General features: G+C 54.1%; 1 protein-coding gene across 2 annotated transcripts in view; it reads left to right on the plus strand.

Annotated features, from left to right (window-relative positions):
- The window catches only part of CHRDL2 (chordin like 2), a 30,446-nt gene extending 13,146 nt beyond the window's left edge, over positions 1–17,300 (plus strand). The window contains exons 3-11 of one of the 2 annotated variants that reach the window (XM_059070840.2): positions 2,256–2,349; positions 4,609–4,751; positions 5,350–5,443; positions 7,146–7,201; positions 9,052–9,220; positions 10,160–10,354; positions 11,719–11,892; positions 16,285–16,377; positions 17,140–17,300. In XM_059070840.2, the coding sequence (XP_058926823.1) occupies positions 2,256–2,349; positions 4,609–4,751; positions 5,350–5,443; positions 7,146–7,201; positions 9,052–9,220; positions 10,160–10,354; positions 11,719–11,892; positions 16,285–16,377; positions 17,140–17,219 (1,098 nt within the window). In that variant the 3' untranslated portion in view covers positions 17,220–17,300. The remainder of the gene's footprint in view (positions 1–2,255; positions 2,350–4,608; positions 4,752–5,349; positions 5,444–7,145; positions 7,202–9,051; positions 9,221–10,159; positions 10,355–11,718; positions 11,893–16,284; positions 16,378–17,139) is intronic. The other variant, XM_067039461.1, reaches the window with a different exon arrangement.
- Positions 17,301–22,924: the final 5,624 nt, after the last annotated feature.

Here is a 22,924-nt window from a genome sequence, read left to right on the forward strand (position 1 = left end):
CCTCTCTCACCTAGGCTGCTGTGTGAGCATCCCATGAGGTCTCCCTGTACCCCTTTCTAATCTGTCCTCCGCCCAGCAGCTAGAAGGATCTTTTCTGAACAAAAAACTAATCATGTCATTCAAAAGCTCTTAAAACCCTCCAATAGCTTCTCGCTGCACCTAAAGTAAAATTCAAATTGCCTGCTGTGGGCGCCATGTGATATGACTCTGCCTTATTCTCCAACCTCATTTCCTACCTGCACCAACACTTCAACTCATTCTGACTTGTTCCTCCACCTGGAATGTTCTTCCCCCAGATCTTCCCAGGAATGGTTCCTTCTCATCTTGCAGTTTATAACATAAAGTTGCCTCCTTATGAGGCTTTCTCTGTGGCTGTTTCTAAAATAGTCTAACCTTGTTAATGCAATCACATTACACTGTTTTATTCCTGTTATAAATTTAACATCTGACATGATCTTGTTCCTACTTTATTTTTTATAGTCTGTCTCCCCCTGCTAGGGGGGAGCTCCGTGAGAGCAGAACTCTTGACTCTCGCTCACTGCTATGCCCCTAGTGCTCAGAAGAGGATGTGGCGCCCAGCTGTCATGCAGTAAACATTGAGTGAATGAATCAGTCCACGCCCCCTCCACCAGAGGCACTTTCATGGAAAGTGCACAGACCCTACACAGTGCCCACCCGCTGTGTGTCTTAGGCAACTTGACCTCCCAGAGGCTCTTTTCTCGTTTTGAAATGGTGGATAATAAATAGTATCTCCCTCTAGGGTTGTTGAGAGGATGAAGTGAGAGAATGAATTTCTATATAACATAATGCCCGCACCTAGTAGCCACTCAATAAATGGTAGTTATGACTTTCCTGAGAGGCACCCTTTGGCTGCAAGGCCTCCTGCCTTGCCCCTGCCCTTTCGCCTCCCCCCCCTCCACCGCCAGCCTGTCCCTGCCTTACTTCCTGCTGCATGTCGCGCATCATCTCCACCCCTTGGTTCCTTCAAGGCCAGAATCGAGAGAGATTCTAACTCTTCAGACAACACAGTTCCTCATACTCTACCCTGGTTTCTCACCTGAGGGGCTCCGTTCACCCTCTGGACATTTATCAAACACCCCTGTGTGCCAGGCCTCTAGAAGGCCCCTTCTGGAGCTCAGACCAATCCTGTGGACTCTAGAATGTCCCTTAGCACTTATTAATCCTTGTGATCGCCTCTGGCCATCTGGGGAAGCAGTGAGCCCAGAGAGACTAAGGCCTGCTCCAGGGTTCTCCATGGGGCAGGAGGCTGCCTTGGAAGAAGTGTTTCGGGGGCACTCAGCTGGGGCTGGAAACACACTTGCCAACTCCAAAGTTTAAACAAAGCTGGCTCCATTTGACTAAGGGAGAGACCTCCTTCCCCTCCTGGCTCTCATTCATTCACTTATTCGTTCATTCGAACTTCAGCGGGCACTTGTTTGGTGCAAGGCCCTGTGCCCACAATTCAGAGATGAATAGAGTGAGGCTTGGCCCTTGTTCTTGGGAATTCGCGGTTGGTTAGAAGAGACAGATGTAATGGTCTGTTACAACACAGGGCAACGCCCTGACAGCAGAGGGAGAGGAAAGTGTGGGGCGTCTGTGACAGGCTGACAGACTGCCTGGGAAAATCTCCAGTGGTGGCCCCCCGTCCAGTTCTGTTTTTGCTCATCTCTGTGCATGCTTCTCTGCCCCTTCTCTCTCGTTTGCTGTATATGAAAAAGTCCAAGATTTCAGGCCCTTCCTCTGGTACCAATCCCAAGGCTTTGTGTGGGATCAACCACACCTCCCAGAGATTTAGAGAGCAGATCACAAAGCCCTGAGTCTTCTCCACGTGCTGTTTCTAGCTGTGTCCCCCATCCCTGTCACCTCCCTTTGTGTGTCACACTCCTCTCTTAGCCCTGAGGCTCAGGTCCGGAGGTAAAAGAACAAAGCCCTGGAGTTAAAAAAGCACAGTCAAGATCAATGTTAGAATAACCCAGTCTTTCACTTGTATTTTTCAAACACCACAAAGGGACACAAAAGATCTGTGCAAATCCAGGCACACGGTGCCCTCCTCCGTGGTGGGGAGGGACACGGTTGGGCAAACCACACAAATGAGCAGGGGAAGGGGAGAGACTGGACACACAGAGTTTATCACTCTTATCCCATCGCAGGCTTAAAACGAGTACAGTGCCCTGCAGTTGGGAGGGGGTTTGGGGAGGGGACGGTGGGAGACAGTGGCTCCTTGGAACTAGGACTGACCCCTGTGTCCCCTTCAGAGTGCCCATGTGAACTGTTACCGCCTCCACTGCCCGCCTGTCCACTGCCCCCAGCCTGTGACAGAGCCACAGCAGTGCTGTCCCCGGTGTGCGGGTAAGTAGCTGCGCTCCTGCCCTTGTGCCAGCCTCCCGCTTGCCCACTGACCCTTGACCCACTCCTGACACAGGCCTCCAGCTGAAGGAGACCCCTGGAATGAGAGGGGCAGTCTGCAGACACCAGAACTGTTGGGACACCAAGGTGCTCAGGGGAAGACATCCCCCACGGATCCCCAAGGAGGGCTGGGGTAGCCACAAGCTTCTCGTGCTGAAGTGGCTGTGTTTGGCAGGAAAGCAGAGAGAACGTGGAAAATAGCTGAAGGAAAACGGGCATGCTTGGCCTGTTGACGACACACATGGTCTCCTATCACTCTTGGGCCAGAGCCTGAGTGAGTGGACATGCCTTGTGTAAGTGCACGTGAGTGAGCTGGGGCTGGGAGGCCCTGCAGGGTCACCCCAGGATCACCACCAGGGGCTGGGACTGGCCGAAGGCGTTGAAGTACATGTACTCTGAGATTCCTCCCAGGGCTGGGGTTTAGGGATGCTGTGTGCCATGACGCTCAATGTCCATCATTTTAAGAACCTGCTAGGAGCCTCTGAGACTCGGATTCTAGGAAGCAGAGGTAAGAGAGAGGAGACGAGAGGTGGTGTGAGAAGAAACTGGCATAACCAAGTGGCAAATGAGGAGCAGCCAGTGGGGAGGCCAACTCCGAAGGCAGGGACACGTTGAGAGGAGCATCCATGTTTAGTAGCACTAAGGTGATGCATATAGCTGATTCACTTTGTTGTACAGCAGGAACTAACACAACATTGTAAAGCAATTATATTTCGATAAAGATGTTCAAAGAAAAAAGTTCAGTTGGGTGAGAAAAAAAAATAAAAGAAGATGATGAAGGGAGGGAGGCTCCAGATTGAAGCCTCAGCTCCAGACTCTGGAATCATGGCTCTCCTGGGGAGCTGGGGACCTGTATGGAGTATGTATGTAGAGGGTCTCCTTTTCCAAGTGGGACCCCAGTAGGCATCTGACCATGACTCCAACTTGGGTCATAGTTTCCTGATTCTGGTTTCCCTAGGGGAGCAGAGGCTTTGTGCTTCATCCTGCCCAGTGAGGGGGCATCAGGCCTCCTCCCCGGCTGAGGCTGACCCCGGGAGTCCTGACCACGCCTCGAGCACTGCGCCTTGGCCCAGACCCCTTCTTTGTCGCAGGCTCCTCCCTCCCTCTCTCTTTCGCAGCCTTGTCTCTTTCCCTGCCTGGTCTGCGTGTTCCTCAAGACTCAGCTCAGCCATCAGCCCCTTCAGGAAGCCTTCCCTGACCACCCTCCCCGGCTGAGTTAGGGGCGCCTCCTCTGTGCTGCCACAACTTCTGCGCTTCCATCGCCCTAGCCCATACCACACCAGTGTCACTGCTTGGGGCCTGTCTCTACCCAGTGAGACTGTCAGTTTCCTGATGGGAGGGGCCGGGTCTTATTCGCACTCCATTCCCAATGTGTAGCATGGCGCCTGGTGCAGAGAAAGTGCTTAGTAAATATGTCTTGAAAGAATGAGCAGGTTGTGACCACCTAGAGGGGTGGAATAGGGAGGGTGGGAGGGAGACGCAAGAGGGAGGAGATAGGGGGACATATGTATATGTACAGCTGATTCACTTTGTTATACAGCAGAAACTAACACACCATTGTAAAGCAATTATACTCCAATAAAGATGTTAAAAAAATAAAATTTTTTTTTTTAAAAAAAAGAATGAGCAGGTTCCTCCTGGACAGGAGGCTTACCCCTCTACCCAGCAGGGTGAGGGCTGGCTAATTGGCAGGTGATGGGGAGGGGGCTCTGGTGGCCAGGGAATGGCAGGAGCTGACACCAAGCTTACACAAGCGCAGTCGGAATCATACCAGCTGACTCCACTAGGATGAAACTCCATGTGGGACCTTGTCTTGTTCACTGCTGTATCCCCAGCACCTAGAACAGTGCCTGGCACTAGGAGGTGCTCCATGGATGCTTATTGAATGTGAACTCACACAGGTCCCCACTGAGTGGGGCTCAGTGTACCTGAAGCATCTGGCCTTGCCTTCTTGCTCTGATCAGCGCCAGCTCTGAAACTGAGGGGCTCAAAGGCCATGAGAGGGAGTGACACAGTCAGACATAGGTGTCCTGGGGACCTCTTTGTTCACTGATAGGAGGTCTGGCTGGGAAGGCTGAGGCCAGCGCTTGGTTTAAATGATAGCAAGGGATAGGATACAAACATTTCAGAAAAGTGACTCAGTTAGTTCTGGCGAAGCTCTTAGACCATTTTCTCCTTCCTCCTTCCCCTCCCCACCTGCAGAACCTCACACTCCCTCTGGGCTCCGGGCCCCGCCAAGGTCCTGCCAGCACAACGGGACCACGTACCAACATGGAGAGATCTTCAGTGCCCACGAGCTGCTCCCTTCCCGCCTGCCCAACCAGTGTGTCCTCTGCAGCTGTACCGTAAGACCTGCTACTTCCCTTTAGTACAGGCCAGTGGTCTGGGCCTGCAGAGCACGGTGTGGACCCCGGGGGGGTAGGGGGAATTATTCCTCCTGGTCAAAGGACAGTGAAAGTGAATGGCCTCAGGGGGAAGGGAACATCTGGGACTTGGAATGTCCTGCCTTTCTCTGGGCTCGCTGTTCTAGGCCAGGGGAGAAGGACACTGATAGCAGTAGGAAAAGCCTGAAGACTGGGTTCTAGTCCACTCTGCCCAGTTGTGTCTCTGACTTCAGAGGGTCCAGGCCCCTCCACAGTCCCTCCACATCTGTAGGATGGGAGAATCTCACCTCATTGGGTTGCTGTGAAAGCCTAGGGAGAGACTGGGTACAAAAACACTTTAGAAGCTGAAGGGTGACTCAGGGCCTGGAGTAAGAGTGGGAGGGGTACGAGGGCCTCCTCTGAGATGGCTGGGCCTTGCCCAGGAGACTCTGCTGTTCCCTCCCTCCCCACCTCAGAGGGGACCTCAAGGCCACTTGCCCCCAGGGCAGGGCCTCTCCCAGCCCCAAGGCTGGTCCTCATCAGAGCTCATCTCCCAGCTCCTGTTTGCTCTGTCTGTCAGGAGGGCCAGATCTACTGCGGCCTCATGACCTGCCCAGAACCGGGCTGCCCTGCACCCCTCCTGCTGCCCGCCTCCTGCTGCCAGGCCTGCAAAGGTGAGTCTGTCCCTAGATCTGGCAGTGCCCGCCCACCCCACCACAGGGACCTAGCCATGGACTGTTAGGGGAGAACCTCAGGGGACACGAAGCATGTAGCAAACCATTCTTTCCTCAGGGCGGTGGCTTAGCTGCAGCCTCTAGAAAGCTAAGCCTGTGTCAGAGGCTGATGTGCATTATTTTTTATTGCAGTCTCAGGGAGCAGGAAGGAGGGGAAGGGAGAGTGAAGCAGGGAGGGAGGGAAAAACAACACAGGAATGTGTTGGGGAGCTGGCCTTTGCTTGATATCAAGTGTGACCTATTGCTCTAAGTGGCCTTCTGTTCCTCAGAAAAGTCTGGAGGTGATAGAGGAGGAGGAGGAATTTGCCCAGCAGCCACCAACTCTCACTGGTCAAAGATTCACCCCAAGGCAGGGTGATGCCCTCACACTCCCTGGTTGTGCTAGGCTGTCCTGGGAGCGGGAGGTGGGAGTGGGGCAGGGTAAGAAGTGGGGGCAGAGACGTGGAGGGGATGTGGCACGAGGGCACCCGCTGGCAGGTTGCGTCTGAGGGAAGTTGGCTGGAGCCCATGTGAAGGGGGTGTTGCTGCAGTGCCTGCAGTGAGGGGACAAAATCCCTGCAGTCAACCGAGGCCAAGAGGATCAGAAGAGGCACAAGAGAGGGGTCTGTGCAGGCAGTGACCATGTCTCTTCCTGTCTTCCTCATGGCAGAGCTGGGCACAGGCCTGGGCTCATTGGGGCTCAGGGCACCTGTGTCAAGCAGAATCCAGGTAGCATCTCTGTATAGCACAGAAAGAGGCAACACACTGACGAGTGCGGGGCAAGCAGCTTGGGCAGAATGAAGTGCACAGATGGCCAGACTGTCCCCTGCGGGCAGGACTTGAGGAGGGGAGTGCTCCTCTATAGAACGTTTCCCCAGATGTTGGCACTGTGGAAGGGCACCGGACCAGGAGCCAGGTGATCCTAGTTTAGTCCTGGTTCTTCCAGCTAATTCCTGCAGGTTCCTTCCCCTCTCTGGGCCTCAGCTGTGCTGTGTGTGCAATGAGAAATTGGCCTTGGTGATTTCTAATGACCAGGCTGATTCCAACGTTCTGGATCTCTGAACCCAGAATGCTCAGTGGTGACACTCTGTATGTGAGGCAGGGGTGAAGGGGAGAGAATCCCACTCAGGGATGGAGGAAGCTGCAGGACTCCAGGGGGTTTTGTGTGCTGGTGCCCCAGGGTGTAGGGGATGGAGGAGTCCTAGGCTGTTCCAGTTGGAGGGGCAGAGGGGCTAGAGGGCAACCACGGGAGGGTATAGTATAGACCGAGTCTGGTGACTTCATGCGCGGCTGGACAGAGAGGCTGCCCAGGGGACTGCAGCTAAGCAGGCTGGGATTCAGAGCCCTTGGGCCATCCGTGAGGACGCTGAACAAGATGCTCTGGCCCAGCCAGGTGGTTCAGTCTTAAGTGACCAAGAGGCCAGCGTGGGGAAACTGAGGCAGTGGCCCAGTTGTAGGGACCTCATCAACCCAAGGGTGAGGCGGCGCGGTAATGAGAAGTAGGAATAAGTCCCCACACTGGGGCAAAGGGACCTACTGGTGTGGGGGGCTGCAGAAGTGGCAACAGGCCTTGGAGGGGCAGAGCCTAGAGGTGGTGGCCTGCAGGGCTCTGGCCCCAAGGCTGAGGAAGCGGAGGCTGACCCGACTCCCTTTGGGTTTCCAGATGGGTCCGGTGAGAAATCAGCTGAAGAGGATGCCACACAGTCACACCGTGGGGTGGTAAGTGCACAGTTTTAGGGACAGGGTGGGGAGAGGAGGGGAGGGGGCTGGTATCCAGGGCCTAGATCTCCTTGCTCTGGAGCAGGCAATACCAGTTGTTGTCCTCATGTCTCATTTGTCCCCTGGGTCAGCTCCATTAGCCGCCACCAGGTTCCAGGCCCTCTCCTTAGACTTCTACCCTGGCTCCCACCGTGGGCTGGTGAGTCAGGAGGGGTCTGGGAAAAAGCACCACACAGGGCAGGAGCAGGCCCCAAGCTTCCTGATTTCCCTCCTGGAAAATTCTGACACTGTTCCGTCCAGAGCCTGTGTCTGTCCTTATTCAGGCCTCCTCTGGGCAGCATGTCCCTCAGGGGAGGGGCCTCTGACTTGGGCCAACCTTCCCCATCTAGCTCCTGAGGTACCAGTTCTTTGTCTGGGGCCACGCCACCTCACTGTTGCTGGCTCCATCTTGACCCCTCTCGATCTTGGTCTAGAGTTAAGATGAGCTAACCTGCCCAGTGCTCTCTGGTCAGAGAGGAAAGAGGTGGGAGAATGGGCCCACACACTGACTCACGTCCCTGTCTGCACCTGTGCTATGTCTATGATGTGAATAGCTCTACCTGCTCTTTCATCCTGGGTCACCTGGACCCTGGGGGACTCGAAGCGGGGGGTTCCCCTTCCCAGAGACTCCCCGGGGGTCTGAACGAATGAGCTCTCCCTTCTCCCCTGCCAGCTCACCCCCACTTCCCCGGCTGGGCTTTGTCTAGTGAGTCCTGGGCCACGGGACCTGACCATGTCATTCCCCTTCCTCCCCATCCTCTCCCCAGGAGGCAGCTAAGTGAAACCCACCAGACTTAGTTCCAGGCCCCGAGCAGCTACTTACTGACATGCTGGATGTCGTGGGCAAGTCACCAATTAGGGGGCTGGGGTCTTCGATTCCTTTCTGCCTCTATTCTACTTGACAAGCATTTCCTGGGTGCCTCCTGTGTGCCTGGGCCTGTGCTGGGGCCTGGGACACAGTTTCCACTCTAGGAGCTCTTGTGGGCTCAGTCCCGCCATCAGGGGACTGACTCAGAGACTGTACAGTCAGAAAGGGGCTGCAGAAGAAGGCATGTGAGTGACTCAGGGTCAGTGACGGGGTGGTAAGCTCTGCCCCTTGCCCCCAGCCCACTTGCCCCTTTCCCGTGGCCTGTGGAGCTCCCAATCCCCAATCTCTGGACTGGGGAGCCCCTGCCCTGTTAGGCTGCCTTCACATACACACCCTTTGTTCTCACTGCCAGCCCTCCCAAGACTTGACCTGGAGGGGTGGGGTCTCGGGCTGTTGGATTCCAGGGACTCAGGAAAGGAGGCTCCCAAGACCCATCATCTCTGGACAGGGTCTGCTCTCAGTCCTCCTGCTTGTGGGATTCCGGGGCCTGGTGGGATCTTCAGAGGCCCATCCCCTGTCCCATCACCTAAATCTTCTTGGACAAAGAAGAATTTCCTGACTCTCATCCTCACTACATTCTCACCTTCCATTTCTTACATATTAAGTTCTCCAGGTCCCTGATCACTTATGTCTCCCAGATCAAGACCTCAGCACCCTTGCCCATCTCAGCCCCAAGGCTCTGGCTCTGCCAGCCTGAGAAGGGCTCAGTGGAGGCTGGATTGCCAAACCACTATCCTCTGAGAGTCTTCAAAGGCCCATAGCCTGGGAACATCTTCGACCCCATCCAGATCTTCTTTCTACCCAGAGCCTATGCCCTGTCTTCCCTGGGCCATCAGGCTCAGTCACTAGAGCCATCCTCAGGCCTCTCACCACAGCCTCTGTCTGGCTGCTCCTGCACCGGCAGTGGCCTGTCGGTGATCTGCATCCTTCCTGCCCTTTGCAGAGACATTCCCAGGATCCATGTTCAGGGGACGGTGGGAGAAAGAGAGACCCGAGCACCCCAAGCCCCACTGGCCCCAGCGCCCCCCTGGGCTTCCTCCCTCGCCACTTCCGACCGAAAGAGGCAGGCAGCACGACAGTCAAGATTGTTCTGAAGGAGAAACATAAGAAAGGTGGGAACTGGAGCCTCTGCCGACCCCTGAGGTGGGAAAGGGGGGCCCTGACTGCTCCCACTTCGATCCCTGCACCTCCACCGAGTGGTTCCCCAATCTCAACTTGGCCATGAGCTTGTAGACCCCTAGAACGTCGGGTCTAAACCCCCATTTGACAGATGAGGACACTGAGGTTCAGGGTATTGAGTTAGAGACAGAACCAGTCCTGGAACCAGGACTACGGGCCATACAACAATATTTTTTCAGCGTCTGCCATGTCTTTGCTGGGAATTGAGGGACACAGAACAGAGAGATGAAAATGGTCCCTGTCCTCCAGGAGCTCATAGACTAGTAGGGGAGACAGACATGTACATTAATTGTTATACGATAAGGAAGTGGTGAGGGAAAGTTTTTGATGAAGGAAGGAGGAAGCAGAGCTGGGCTGCAGGAGGATGGTTGGGATGGATCAGGGAAGGAGGCTAAGGAGACAATTGTGGCAGCAGAGGGGGAGGAAAGAGGCCTCACTGCAGGGCACCCTGATTGGTGGAGCGGGAGGGGCTGCAGAGGCATCCGTCCAGCCCCTCTCTGTACAGATGGGACACTGAGGCTGAGACAGGAGAAGGGACCTGACAGAGCTCACATGGCCAGGTAGTGACAGCACTTGATCACAGGTCTCCTACTGTCAGGCCATCCCTCCGCATGCCCCGCTGGAGGTGCCTGTGAAGAGCAGGGGAGGACTCTCCATCTTCGGCAAGAACTTACTGGCCCATCTCGGCCCCGAGTGCTGAGATGGGGGATGTCCGGGACAGAAGACTGGTTTACTCCCGGGCCTCCACTTTGCAGGCAGTGTGGCTGGGCCAGACTGGTGGAGCAGGGGCGTCCCAAGGACCTACTCCCAGCCTTTATTGGACTCTGACCCGAGTCCAAGGCACTGACCCTCCTCCCTTCCTGCCCTCCCAGCCTGTGTGCATGGCGGGAAGACGTACTCCCATGGGGAGGTGTGGCACCCAGCCTTCCGCTCCTTTGGACCCCTGCCCTGCATCCTGTGCACCTGTCAGGACGGCCGCCAGGACTGCCAACGGGTGACCTGCCCCACTGAGTACCCCTGCCGTCAGCCCAAGAAAGTGGCTGGGAAGTGCTGCAAGATTTGTCCAGGTACAAAGAGAGCCTGGGGGCAGGGAGGGCACTGGCCAGAGTGAGCCATGGGTCTCTCTCCCCAGAGCACAGACACTTGGAACATCTCTGACATGGATGGGGCATGGACTCAGAGCCAGGGGATGTAGGGTAACGTTATTACATGCACAGAATGTTAGAAGCACAGCAGTGAAAAACGCCCAACTCATAAAATATTAGACTTATGGAACTATCTACTATTACAGATTCAGAGACTTTCAGACATACATAGAATTAAATAATGTCCTGGATTCTGTGAAGTCATAAAATCTTAGTCTATTAGGACTTTTAAGAGGAATGGCCAACATTTATTGAGCACTTACCATGTTCCGGGTAGGTATTTTGGCTGAATTCATGTAATCCTCACCAAAATGGACAAGGCAGGCATCTTTATCTCCATTTTACAGAATGAGAAGATAAATACCTTGTCCCAGGTCCCAAAGCTGTTAAGTGACAGAGCTGGGATATGAACCCTGTCTGTCTTATTCCAAAGACAATGCCGTCTTTTTATTTACTTATTTATTTATTTTGGCCGCGCAGCGCGGCTTGCAGGATCTTAGTTCCCTGACCAGGGATCGGATCCCGGACCCACGGCAGTGAAAGCGCCTAGTCCTAACCACTGGACCGCCAGGGAATTCCCACAAAGACAGTGCTCTTGACCACTGCTGTCTTCCTTCAATCCTCATCAACATATGGGAAAACTGAGACCCAGAGAAGGGGAGGGAACTTCCTAAGTCACACAGCAAAAGAGCAGTGGAGCTGGAACTGGAACTCCTTCTAGAAACTGTCCCGTATCATACTGATCATCATCATTACTGCCATTGTCACCTCAATCCCTCCCAGACCTTTCATTCTACGTGTGTTCAGTGTGAGCCTGTGCTGGGTGGTATGAGTGACTCAAAAGACTTGGAGAACACGATTCCTGCCCTTCAGCCTGTGGGTTTACTTTAGAGAGAAAACATACCCAAGTGAAACAATTACAAGGCAATGCAAGGCAGTGTGGGATTAAGGGACTGAGGGAGAGGCATAAGCAAGAAGGGTTTTACAAGCTATGGGTGGGAGGAAATGGTGCGCTGAGCTGTTTGTTCCAGGTGGGCTGCCTGGAAGAGGTGGAAGGTGAGCTGGGCCCTGAAGGGTGAGAAGTTTCCTGACATGCTAATCAATGGGAGGTGAATGGGGGAGAGGCCCCCTCTCTCTTCCCCAGAGACCTCCTTCTCTTCCCAGGGGCACCAGAACTTTCCCAAGGACCCTATTGACCCTGAGGGGGATGTCAGACCAGTGGCCCCTCTTCCTGGGCCACCAGGGGTGGGGAGACAGAGTGTTCACGAGCTCCTTGTCTCTCCCAGAGGACAAGGCAGACCCTGGCCACAGTGAGATCAGTGCCACCAAGTGTCCGAAGGCACCGGGCCGGGTCCTCGTCCATACATCAGTATCCCCAAGCCCAGACAACCTCCGTCGCTTGGCCCTCGAGCGTGAGGCTTCTGAACAGGTGGAGATCTACCTCTGGAAGCTGGTAAAAGGTGAGCAGTGGCCCACTCCCACTCTGGCCTGTCCCCCTTCCTTTGCTGCAGACCCACCAAGGGTGGTAAGGGAGTTTTGCTGATCGGGTGCCTCTGGCCCAGGATGACCTGCCTTGGGCCACCTTCCAGCTCTGAGTCCCAGATTCCGAGATAGAGGGAGACTGATTCTGACAATTCTGATAAGCTCACCCACTCTGAAATGCCAGGGCCTTGAAGTGCTCCCTCTCCTGGGGGAAAGGGGTTTTTACACTTTGTGAGGAGCCAGGACAGAGTAATGCCTACCCTGATAAAACAAAGAGCTGTCTATTGGAAGAATTTCAGCAGACTGGGAGGAGAGATCTTTTCAGGCAGGAGGGCCCTCACAGCATCCTCAAATCCTCAAGGCTAGTCTCATTCAGCCTTTTCTATAAGGTGGATTCTATCCCTCCAAGGTAAGTCGACATCAGAATATGTTTCTCATTCTGTAGAAACTCACCCTGTTCAGCAGGCTGCTCCTATCACCAACTGAAGGTCAAGAGTTTTCATTGATGAGGGAATTGCCGAGAGTTCAGTTTTGGGGCTCTTCTTGTAAAACATAAATGCCCTGGACAGAGTAAAACAAATTAAACCCTTTAAGTGGGAATTAGCTCTAAGGTCAATTTACTGATGTGTTTGGCTGGCAGTGGGGAGGTGGGGGAGATGGGGGGTGTGAAAGAGGGGATGATAATAAGAATGATGACAATGATAATAACAACCAGTGTGTGAAGCACTTTGGAGTTTACAAAGTGCTTTCACGTTCATTATCTCATTTGATCCTCAACGATCCTGAGAGTTAGGTATTATTATCCCCATTTTACAGATGAGGAAACTGAGGCTCAGAGAGGTGAAGTACCTGGCCCAAGGCCACACAGCCAGTAAGTGGAGGACGGGAGCTAGAGCCCAGGTCTTGTGACGTCAGATGCGGCTCTTTCCCTGCTCTACTCCGCCCCCTGTCGTAGGAGGAATGGACGAAGAAAGCGGAGCTGTTCAGCCTGGAGAAGAGAAGACTCAGGGGAACAGGACCGCTGGCTTCATGGCTCTGAAGGACTGCCCCAGGCAGAGGGAGCAGTTGTGTTCTCAGTGACCACAGGGTCAGAACAATAAGCAGGGGCTTTGGAATCACACAGACCTGGGTTTGAATCCCGGCTCTGCCATTTCTTAGCTGTGTGGCCTTGGGCAATCACTTGACCTCTCTGGGCCTCAGACTTCTCTTCTGTTAATGGGGGGGGCGAAGGGGTTTTGGAGGATTAAATGAAAGAATATAGGTACCACCCCTGACCTATAGTAAGTGCTAAAAATGTCAGTCTCCTTCTTATCCCGCCTCATCAGTTGGTTAGAATTTCAGAGAGGCAGGTTTCAGTTAATGAGAGGAAGCACCTTCTCAACCGTAAAGCCTTCCTGTAGTGGAAGGGAGGAAGCAAGTTCCATTCACGCAAGTGTGCAAGTAAGGGCTGGGTGGGAATTTGGCCACTGGCTGAGGAGTAAGTTCAGTAACCTTCATGATTGTTTTGAGCCTTGAGATTCCATCTTTCCCTGGACAGGTGGGGCTGCATGTTTACGCTGGGCCTCCTCCCACTCCTCTGTGACCACAGAGAGTAACAGGCCCAGGCTCTGTCCTCAGGACCCCATGGCTTTGTGCCCTGGGAGCAGGAGGAGCTCCCTGGGAGCTAAGCTGGTCAGGGAAGGCTTTGTGGAAGATGGGCCTGAGCTGGACAGGATTTAGAAAGGCAAGAGGGGCACACTACAGGCAGGCCGACAGTGACAGCCTCAAACTCTGGTGCCAGAGCCCATGTTTACATGCCTGGTGCTCTGTGATTGGTATTTAGCAGGTACTATATATAATGTGCTTCAATTCACCCACATATAAGAAAGCTGAAGGGTATGTATTAATGCCCCATTTTGCAGATAAGAAAACTGAGTCTGAGAGGTAAAATGACTTGCTCAAAACCACACAGTTTAAACAGTAAAGCAAAGATTCAAACCAAGGTCTTACTGTCCCCAGCGCCGCCTCCACAAAGGTTACCTTATGCTTTTAGGCAAGGGCCTAAGGAAGGCCCAGGATGGCAGAGAAGGAGGCATGATAGCTCAAGGCAAAATCTCATTACCAGGCGGCCCAGCAAAAAGGAACAAGGTGGGGAGGACTCTTCAACTTCACAATTCCAGGCCCTGACATCCTGTCACTAGCAAACCTTCCCCCACCCCCGCCCCGCTATCTCCTGAGCCTCTGGGTGCCTAAAATGCCCCATCAGCCTCCCTATCTGTTATCTCCCTGTCCCAGACTGTGAAAGTCAAAACAAACTCTCCCAAGGTCTGATCATCAGTGGGAAACCTTTCCTGTTTCCTCACCCAGACAAGTGGAAACAGCAGGCCTTGGGGGCCAGGAGAGGAAGAGGGCAATTGGCCTGGACACAAAGTGAGCAGGTGGATGCTGAAAGCTGGGCTGAGGCCACATCACAGTGGGACCAGCCCCAGACCCAGAGTCTGAGCAGAGAGTTGGCGTAGGGTTAAAGGGCTTTTTAGAGGCTAGAATTTCAGAGTAGAAGGGACCTCAGGGGTCTCCATTCCCCACCCCCAGGAAGGAAGTCCCCTTGCAGCCTCCCTGATGGTCTCTAGCCCCTGACTGCGCACACCCGCTCCCCACCTCCAGACAGGTGGTTCACTTGCCATTCTGGGCATGGCTCTACCCAGAGAGGGTTCTTCACACTAAGCTAAGCCTGTCCTATCTCTTGGAACTCGCCCACCACTGCCACCTCTGCCCAGAACACACAGAGCCCAGCCACTCTCAGGCCTGGCACGCCCTTCAAAGAGCAAGAGGCACAACCATGATCCTCAGGGAAGCTCTTGATTCCAGGCCCAAGATCTCAGACCTTTCAATCATGTTTTACAGGCAACAGGGTGGGGACCTGCCCTCATCCCCGTTACCTCTCCAATTTGTGTTTGGGGCTTTGTGCAGTGGCAGGACTGGAGCACCAGGACCTGTCCCCATCTCATGCTTATGATGTGGCCTGGGCCTTTGGAGCAAGTCTCTCCCGTATTCTGGTCCTTGGCATCTGGACCGAGGGGGCCTGAAGACGGTGCTGGGCATTCCCAGCTTCCCGGACCTCAGTCCCAAGACCAGGGCTGTCTCTTCCCCTCGGTGGGATCCCACTTGGATTCCCACAAGCAAGGCCAGTTCTTGGTTTTCTTGAGGGCGGTGCTGGCCTAGCAGAGGTCTTGCTGTCACATCTGTTCTTTCTGGCCACAGACCCCGGTGGTAACAGCCGGCACGACATCAGAGCCCATGTGCTCAGGGCCTCAGCGCCATGTGTGGTGACTGTGCTCCCCAGGGGACGCAAACATCAGGAGATCCAGCTAATACCTCATTCCCCCTCAGGGCCTGGCCTACACAGGGTACACATATATTTGCTTATCCATCCATCCGTCCATCCATGGCTTCATTCATTCATTCATTCAGCATACCTAATGTGGGCCGGGTGCAGAGAACCCAAGAGGAACACCCTCCCCGAGTTACCAGTCTGGTAAGGGAGGCAAGAGCAGACACAATGATAGCACATTAGAAATAGGAACAATCACAAACAGAAGCCAAGAGCTGTGCGTAACCCAAGGAGGAAATTATAACTATTTGGGGGAAGAGGGAGAATCGAGGAAGCCTTCCCAGGTGAGGCTGGGAGGATGAGTAGGAGTTCACCTGTGGCAATAGGAGAAGGTGTTTCAGCAGAGGGGGCAGCATGTGTAAAGGCTTGGCCCCCTCAGGGACCTCAAGTAGCTGATTAGGACTGGAGCACAGGCGAGGCCACTCAGAGAGATGGGGTAAACTGAGCCTTGAGCTGAAAGGGAGACAACAACCCTGACACCTGTAGTGCTTGGGTGTCTGAAGCAAATCACCTATTGATTTTTATCATACGTTCTATGTCCAGAAAAAAACTTGACCAGGCCCTACAGGCCTGGCAGCTTTTCTTCCTTCTTTCCTCCCTCCCTCCTGCCTTCCCCCTCTCTGCACTGTTGGACAGGTGAGTGGTGTGAGAGCAGGAAGGTGACGGTGACAGGAGCAGGGTCACGGAAGGGGAATGACGGGGTAACATGCATATTTTCCAATGACCACAGCCAGGATCATAGATTAGAGACGGGGTTAAAGGGGTCAGAAGTCTAGTGCAGTGACCCAGGCAAGGCATGATGGGGCCTGAATGGGAAGGGTGACAGTGGGGATGGGAGAACAGATTCAAAATATTTAGGGAATTTAGTCCACAGGATTTGGTGTCTGGTCACAAAGGGGGAGGGGAGGGAGGTGACGGGGTCCGTCCCAGGTCTAAGTCACCCTGTTTCACTGACCACACACCCTGCCTTTCCTGCTCATGCCCTTGTCTCTGCCCTCAGGAATCTTCCACTTGATTCAGATCAAGAAAGTCAGGAAGCAAGACTTCCAGAAAGAGGCACAGAACTTCCGGTTGCTCACTGGCACCCACAAAGGTGGGACCCTGGGCTGAGGACTGGGGCCTGGGAAGAGAGACGGGCTAAAAGCTGGGGCCTCCTGGGGAGTTCCAGGCTGCTGGTGCCGGGAGGAGGGCGGCTGTCAGCCACAGACGTCAGTTCCCGGCACAGGAATCCAGTGGGCGTCTGGGCCAGAGATTTCCCAACTCAGACGCTTGGGAGCTTGGGAGCGGGAAGGTAAAGCAGAGCCAGCTGGATTTGGTCTTGGGGGTGAGGGAGACAGGGCTGTCAGAGGTGGGGCTCTGAGCCCCTAAATCCTGGTGCTGCTTAGCGTCTCTCCACTGGAACCTTTCCCACTGAAACCTTCTAACCGCGTTCCTTCTGATGCCCTTAAGTTGCTCTACACTTCCCTGAGGAAGATGGACCCAGGTGGGTCTTCAGGTGGGGGAGAGGAAGTCACAGATTAGAGGGTCACCAACAGGAGTCAGGATACCAGCCCAGCCCACACATGTTGGTTGTTTGAAGGCGGGGTCATGTGTCAGAACCCTTTGGATTTGGGGGGTGATGGGGTCCCCACCTCCCTCCTCCCTGTGGGCTCCAAACCCAGGCTACACAGTCCTCGTCGTCCTAAGTTTGCCCCACCCCAGTCACCCTGTCTCTGTTGTGCCCATGCATGCACACGCTCACACACCACACACACGCACACACACACACACACACCACACACACACACCCCTGCACATACACATACAGCACACACCCCTACACACACACGCGACTCTTCCTCTTCTGTCCATGCAGGTCACTGGAACGTCTTCCTAGCCCAGACCCCAGAGCTGAAGGTCACGGCCAGTCCAGACAAAGTGACTAAGACCTTATAACAAAGACCTGAACAGTTGCAGATGTGAGCTTTATTATTTTTGTTGTTATATATTAATAAATAAGAAGTTGCATTACCCCTCAACCCTGCCTGCTGAGTCCATATCCAGTCTCCACGTGTTCTCACTGCCTGCAGGCAGGCAGTCACTGTGAGAACTGTGGTTATCCCCATTTCACACGGCTGGAAACTGAGAGGCGGAAGAGGCAGAGACCAGCCCGTGTCCTCACGGTGAGGTGTTATGAGAGCCAGGGCTGGTTCCCCCAGCCTTCTGACCCAGACCCTTGTCTGCCATCGTGGCCTCTCCCCTGCTCTGTGCTGCTTCTGTGCCGGGCCCCCAACTACAGCGCCTCCTGCTTTTGTGGGCCGTCCCCCTCCCATAGCTCTTTGGCAGTGAGCCTAGGAAGGGGGACCGACTGGAGTTAGCCAGCGGAGGGGGGTGCATGGAGCCTCAAAGTGCTTTCCCAGCAGATATTCCAGGGATCCTTACAATTGTCAGCTATGCTTTACAATGAGGACGCTGAGTTTAGGGAGGAGCAGTAATTTGCCTGAAGCCACAGAGCAGGGTGGTAGCAGATTTGGAATTGGATGCCCGGTCTCTTGCTCCAAGCTAGCACTCGTCCCCGTTCCACCGTGACCAATGTAATGAACGCAAATATCCTCACCTCAGAGGATTTCCAAGACTTGGCAGTCAGATTGCCAACCCTGGCACCACGGTCTGGGAAGAAAGCCTAACAGTTACAATGAAAGACAACATCAGTAATTTATCCTGCCCGCGTGTACAATTCCTTGCCATTTCAAAGATGTTTTCATGCCCATGATTCTACTTAAGGTGAATTAGTATAGGAATTACCCCCATTTTGGAGAGGAGAAAACAGAGGTTCAGGATCGGCCACTGTGTTCCCCAAAGCTTCACAGTGATGAGTGGTGAAGCCAGAACCAGAATTCAGACCTACTGACTCCTAGACCTGTGCTCTCATCCCACGGCCAGGCCCACTCCCACCCCACACCTGATTGGAAGCCATGGAGAGACAGTGTCAAGTGGCCTTTTGGTTGGATTCTGCCACCTGCAGCCACTTAGAGGGCTCTGCTCCAAGCCCTGGTCTTGTACCTGGGCGTCTGAGGTCTGGGAAGTCGTCTAAGCAGCCTCCCAATGCTGCTCTTACTGAGCAGGGACAGGTATCACCCTCCCCAGACTTCCTCTGCCAGCTCCCAGGGGGCCTGGTTTGAGAGTCTGGGGTTTGAGGAACATGAATGGAATCTCCCCCTCATCCTCTGAGTCAAAAGACATCCAGCTCCTCACAGCCTCTGCCTGTCCCTCCTGGAGAAGACTCGTCATTCTGGCCTTGTTTGCTCACCACAAGGAGTTAACTTGGAAGTCCAGGCATGGCTTCTGAGCCTCCTGAATTTAAAGCATAGGAACCAGCCATTCACACCATGAACTGGTCATCCTTCAACCTAGCTCAGATGTCTCCTGCTCAGTGGGGCTTTTCCTGCCATGCCACCCCCACCCCTGCTCCTGCACAGGGGCCCCTCCCCTCGGCTGGAGAATGGGGTGGAAGGCAAGGCTCTGTAATCAGAGGCATCTCCGGGGCCTCAGGACAGGAATGACTTCCCTGTATACTTTTCCTGGTGTTGCAGGCCAACTGCCTTCCTGGCTTCTCTGATGGACTTATCCGAAGCCTGTGATGTTCACCCCAGATCTTTCCCACCATGGGAGCATGTTCAGCCCATCAGCACCTCCGGACTTTGGTCCAGACTTTCCTGAGCGTGTCAACATAAGGCTTGCCTTGGGAATCTCTAAGCAGCTCTCCCAGGACTTTATATCACTCTGAGTTGTCTTCTCCTTCCCTGTATTCATTCATAAAACACTTTCTGATCTACACTGGCCTAGGCCTTGTGCTAGATGACTGACACGGTGTAAGGAACCAATACGGCCCTGCCTGTCCCGAGGGAGCCAAAATCTTGAGCAGGAGATGAGGCCTCACAACACCATGAGTACTAGGGCTGTGACAGCAGGGCTGTGGGGAGCACAGCCCCTGCCCAGATGGTGGACAGTTCAGCTAGCTCTGAGGGATGAACAGGAGTTAGACGGAAAGGTGGAGGCAGGGAGAGGCAGGTGGGACAGTGGTACAGGAAGAGACAGCTTCATGGAAGACGAAAAGCAGCATCTTACAAGGAGAACCACAAACAGCTCACTGTTGCTGGGTAAGAAAATGTGAGGCAAAGAGCAGAGGGCGGTGAGGCTGAATGCCCAGCCAAGAAGCTTTGGCATCATCCTGAGGGCAGCAGAGAGCCCTGGAAGGGTTTCAGTGCTTTGGTCAGATTTGTGGTTTAGAAAGCTGGCCCTGCCTGCTGGGTGAAGCACGGTGTGGAGGAGAGAGGCGGAGACCAGGTAGGGGGCTGCTGTGGGATCTGTGGAAGGCATGACAACGCCTGGGCAGGAGAGAGGCAACGGGGATGGGAGAGAAGGCAGAGCTGAGGAAGAGGGGGGAGTCTGGGTGCAGCTGGTGCCTCACATGGTAACTGAGGGGAGAACCCAGGAGTTTCAGCTGAGCTGAGTCTCAGGAGAGAACCCCAGCCCTTTGGGTATATTATGGTCTGGAGAGGAGGCTGGGCCAGAGACAAGGATTTGGGAGCTGTTGGCCTGCAGGTGGTAACTAACGCCAGGAGATGCGAGACATTGGCCTGTAGAGTGAAAAGAGAAGGGTCGTTAGGACAGAGCCCCGGGGCATCCGCAAAGGAACTGCATGGAGGCCAGAGAGAAGCCAGGAGAGTGCGGCTGAGTCCAATAGGTGAAACCTGGAAAGGGAGCTACTGGTGACCGTGGCCATGGGCAATGTGAGGGGAGCTGGGAGGCAGGAGCAGTCTGTGGAGGGCTGAGGCGGTGTCAGGGAGGCGAGGAAGCAGACAGCCTTTGAAGAACTTGGGTGGTAAAAGGAGGGGAGAGAGGCAGGGCAGTGGCTGGCAGTGAACATGAGATGGAAGAATGGGGTTTTTCAGGTGGGAGGGATTTAAGCAAGTCTTGCTGATGAGGAGACCTCTCAGGAGAGGGAGAAGTAGAAGAAATAGGAGTGAGGATGGAGGAAGGGAAGATTTAGGGACAAGTTACAATCCATTCTTCCCCAGCCACTAACTCGCTGCACAACCCTGGCTGGTCTCCCCATGAGTGGGACGGGGGAGAGGGATGCGGTGGTCTCCTGGGGCTGCCCAGCTCTTTCCCTGATGGGGCTCCCTGAGACTGCAGCAGGGAGTACTGTGGGATCCACTATCTTGGTGGCCAGGCTGGGCTCTGGATGAAGTAGGGACATCCCCTCCCACATGCACGGTCAAGTCCGTTGTCTCGTCTAGTCCCCGGAAGAACCCAGTAAGGTGGGGCATGTCAACCACATGATGGAGATGAGGGAGAGGAAGTGACCTAATTAAGATCACACATTAGTAAATGGAAGGCTTGGATTCCAGCTGAGGTCTGGGATTCTGCACCCTGATGGATCCCAGAGCACTGGAGGGGCCAGGTCCTGGGCTGGAGCAGGTGCAGCCTCTGCTCCACTCAACCTTCCCAGGTAGCTTCCTGGCCCCTAAACTTGATCATCCTATTATGAGGCCACGCCTGGCCTCCAGATTTCCTGGAGAGGCTCCCTCCCCGCCCCTTCCCCTCCTCTTCCTCCTCCTTCTTCTTCTCCTCCTCCAGCAGCTGTGAAGCCACCTCCCCCTGTCCCCCAACAAACCCTGGGCTCTGGGAAATGGCAGTATTTCTGAGAAACAAGACGTGGCCTGTGGTTTGGGACTGGCCTGGGGGTGAGGGAAGGCCTGGGGCCCCACCAGGCACAATGGCATCTCTCTCCAGGGCAGGCCCAGCCACCCTCCTTCCCTTCACCCTGGTCCCTGGAAGACACCCACTGCCTGCCTTCTTCACCCGCAGGGTCAGTTCGTGGCAGATGAACAGGAAGCGCCTTAGGAGGCTGGCTGAAGTTGGGAGGGGTTGGGGTGGTGTGGGTTTCTGTGCACAGGGCTTTATCTCAGACCTTCTATAATGGGAGTTAGGACCTGGATCTCTGGTCCCCAGCTCAAGGCTGTTTGAATGACCACATGACACCTAATGTCTCTCCCCACCTTCATCCATCCCCGACACAAAACAGAGCCCACATAACTTGCCCAAAGTCAAACAGTAGTGAAGAGTTGGACCTGTGACTGGAACCTGCAGGGTCTGGCCCCAAAGTCTGCCCTCTCCCTCGGCCCCATGATGTCCGGGATGAGGATGAGATCTGTCTTCTCGCCAGCTCCCCTACCACCAGCCTCTCCTCTTCACGCTTTCCCCTTCCTAGCAAGTCTTGCCTATCAAACCAGAAAGATCTTTTAAAAACACAAATCTTACCCTGTCTCCCCTCCATTAAGCCCCTCCTTCAATGGCTTCCCCCTGCCCTCAGAATAGCATTGAAACTTCCTCTCCCGGCCCTTCAGGATCTGACTCCTGCTGCCTCTTCAGCCCTAATTCCCCCACTTTTTCTCCCAGTTGCATCCCAGGGTCCGGTTTGCTGCCCCACCTGATCAAGTTGGGATGGGTGTGGGCTCTAGGAACACCTGGATCACAGGCTCCGACACCATCAGGATGTTCTCTCTCTGTTGCTCCCTGCCTATCAGCAATTTCTTTCCAACCAGCTCTTTCAAGAAGCAGATATACCGTGCACTGCTCAGTATCCTGATAGCTCTCAACTAGATAAGATATAAAGGTTCTTCCCTTCCAATTCCAATGGAGAGATTCTCGGGGTGGACTTGGATTGGTCCATCTTGGGTGATCAGGAAGGAGGTATTAGAATCATATAATTGGATTGGGGGAGCAGTCCCCCAAATAAGGGGGTGGACAACACACACATGGTCACAAAAGGAATCCCTGTTCCCAGGCTGCCACTGCTACACCTTCAGACCATTTCTTAGGCCAGTGTCTTCTCTTCCTCACCTTAAACATGCTCTTCCCACTTTCTAGAATGCTTTTCTCTATTTTCTGCCTATAGTGGTCCAGCTTAGACTTTAAGCCCTCCTCAGAATAGCCCTCCCTGGTTCCCTCTGCTGCCCCAGTATTGCACACTCTTCTGTAATTGAATTCATCCTTTTGTACTGCAGTGATCTGTTCCTGAGCCTTTCTCCCACTAGTCAGTAAGCTTCTTGAGCCAGAGACCACATGGTGGTTATCTTTGTATTCCCAGCCCCTAGCATGGCCCTAATAATACGTACTTATTGAAGAAGGAAAGGAGAGAAGGAAGGGAAATAATGACGATGAAGACAATGGTGGTACAATGTGGTTGACTTCTGACCTATAGTAGGTGCTCAATAAATGTTGAGCCCTCAAATAATCGCCACTGCCATTTTCACCACCATCACCACCAGTGCCACCACCATTACTGTCACCTCCACCACTAGGACTACCCCTCTCATTTGCAGGGCCCAGCCAGGAATACAAATGGAGCCTATTTATCATATCCTAAATATTTGAAAGCTATAAATCAAACTAACAAACCATTAAATAAATATGTTCTATCGGGCTTCCCTGGTGGCACAGTGGTTGAGAGTCTGCCTGCCAATGCAGGGGACGCGGGTTTGTGCCCTGGTCCGGGAAGATCCCACATGCCGCGGAGCGGCTGGGCCCATGAGCCATGGCCGCTGAGCCTGCATGTCCGGAGCCTGTGCTCCGCAACAGGAGAGGCCACAACA

The sequence above is a fragment of the Kogia breviceps genome, chromosome 7, assembly GCF_026419965.1.
Source record: "Kogia breviceps isolate mKogBre1 chromosome 7, mKogBre1 haplotype 1, whole genome shotgun sequence".
Classification (NCBI taxonomy): Eukaryota; Metazoa; Chordata; class Mammalia; order Artiodactyla; family Physeteridae; genus Kogia; species Kogia breviceps.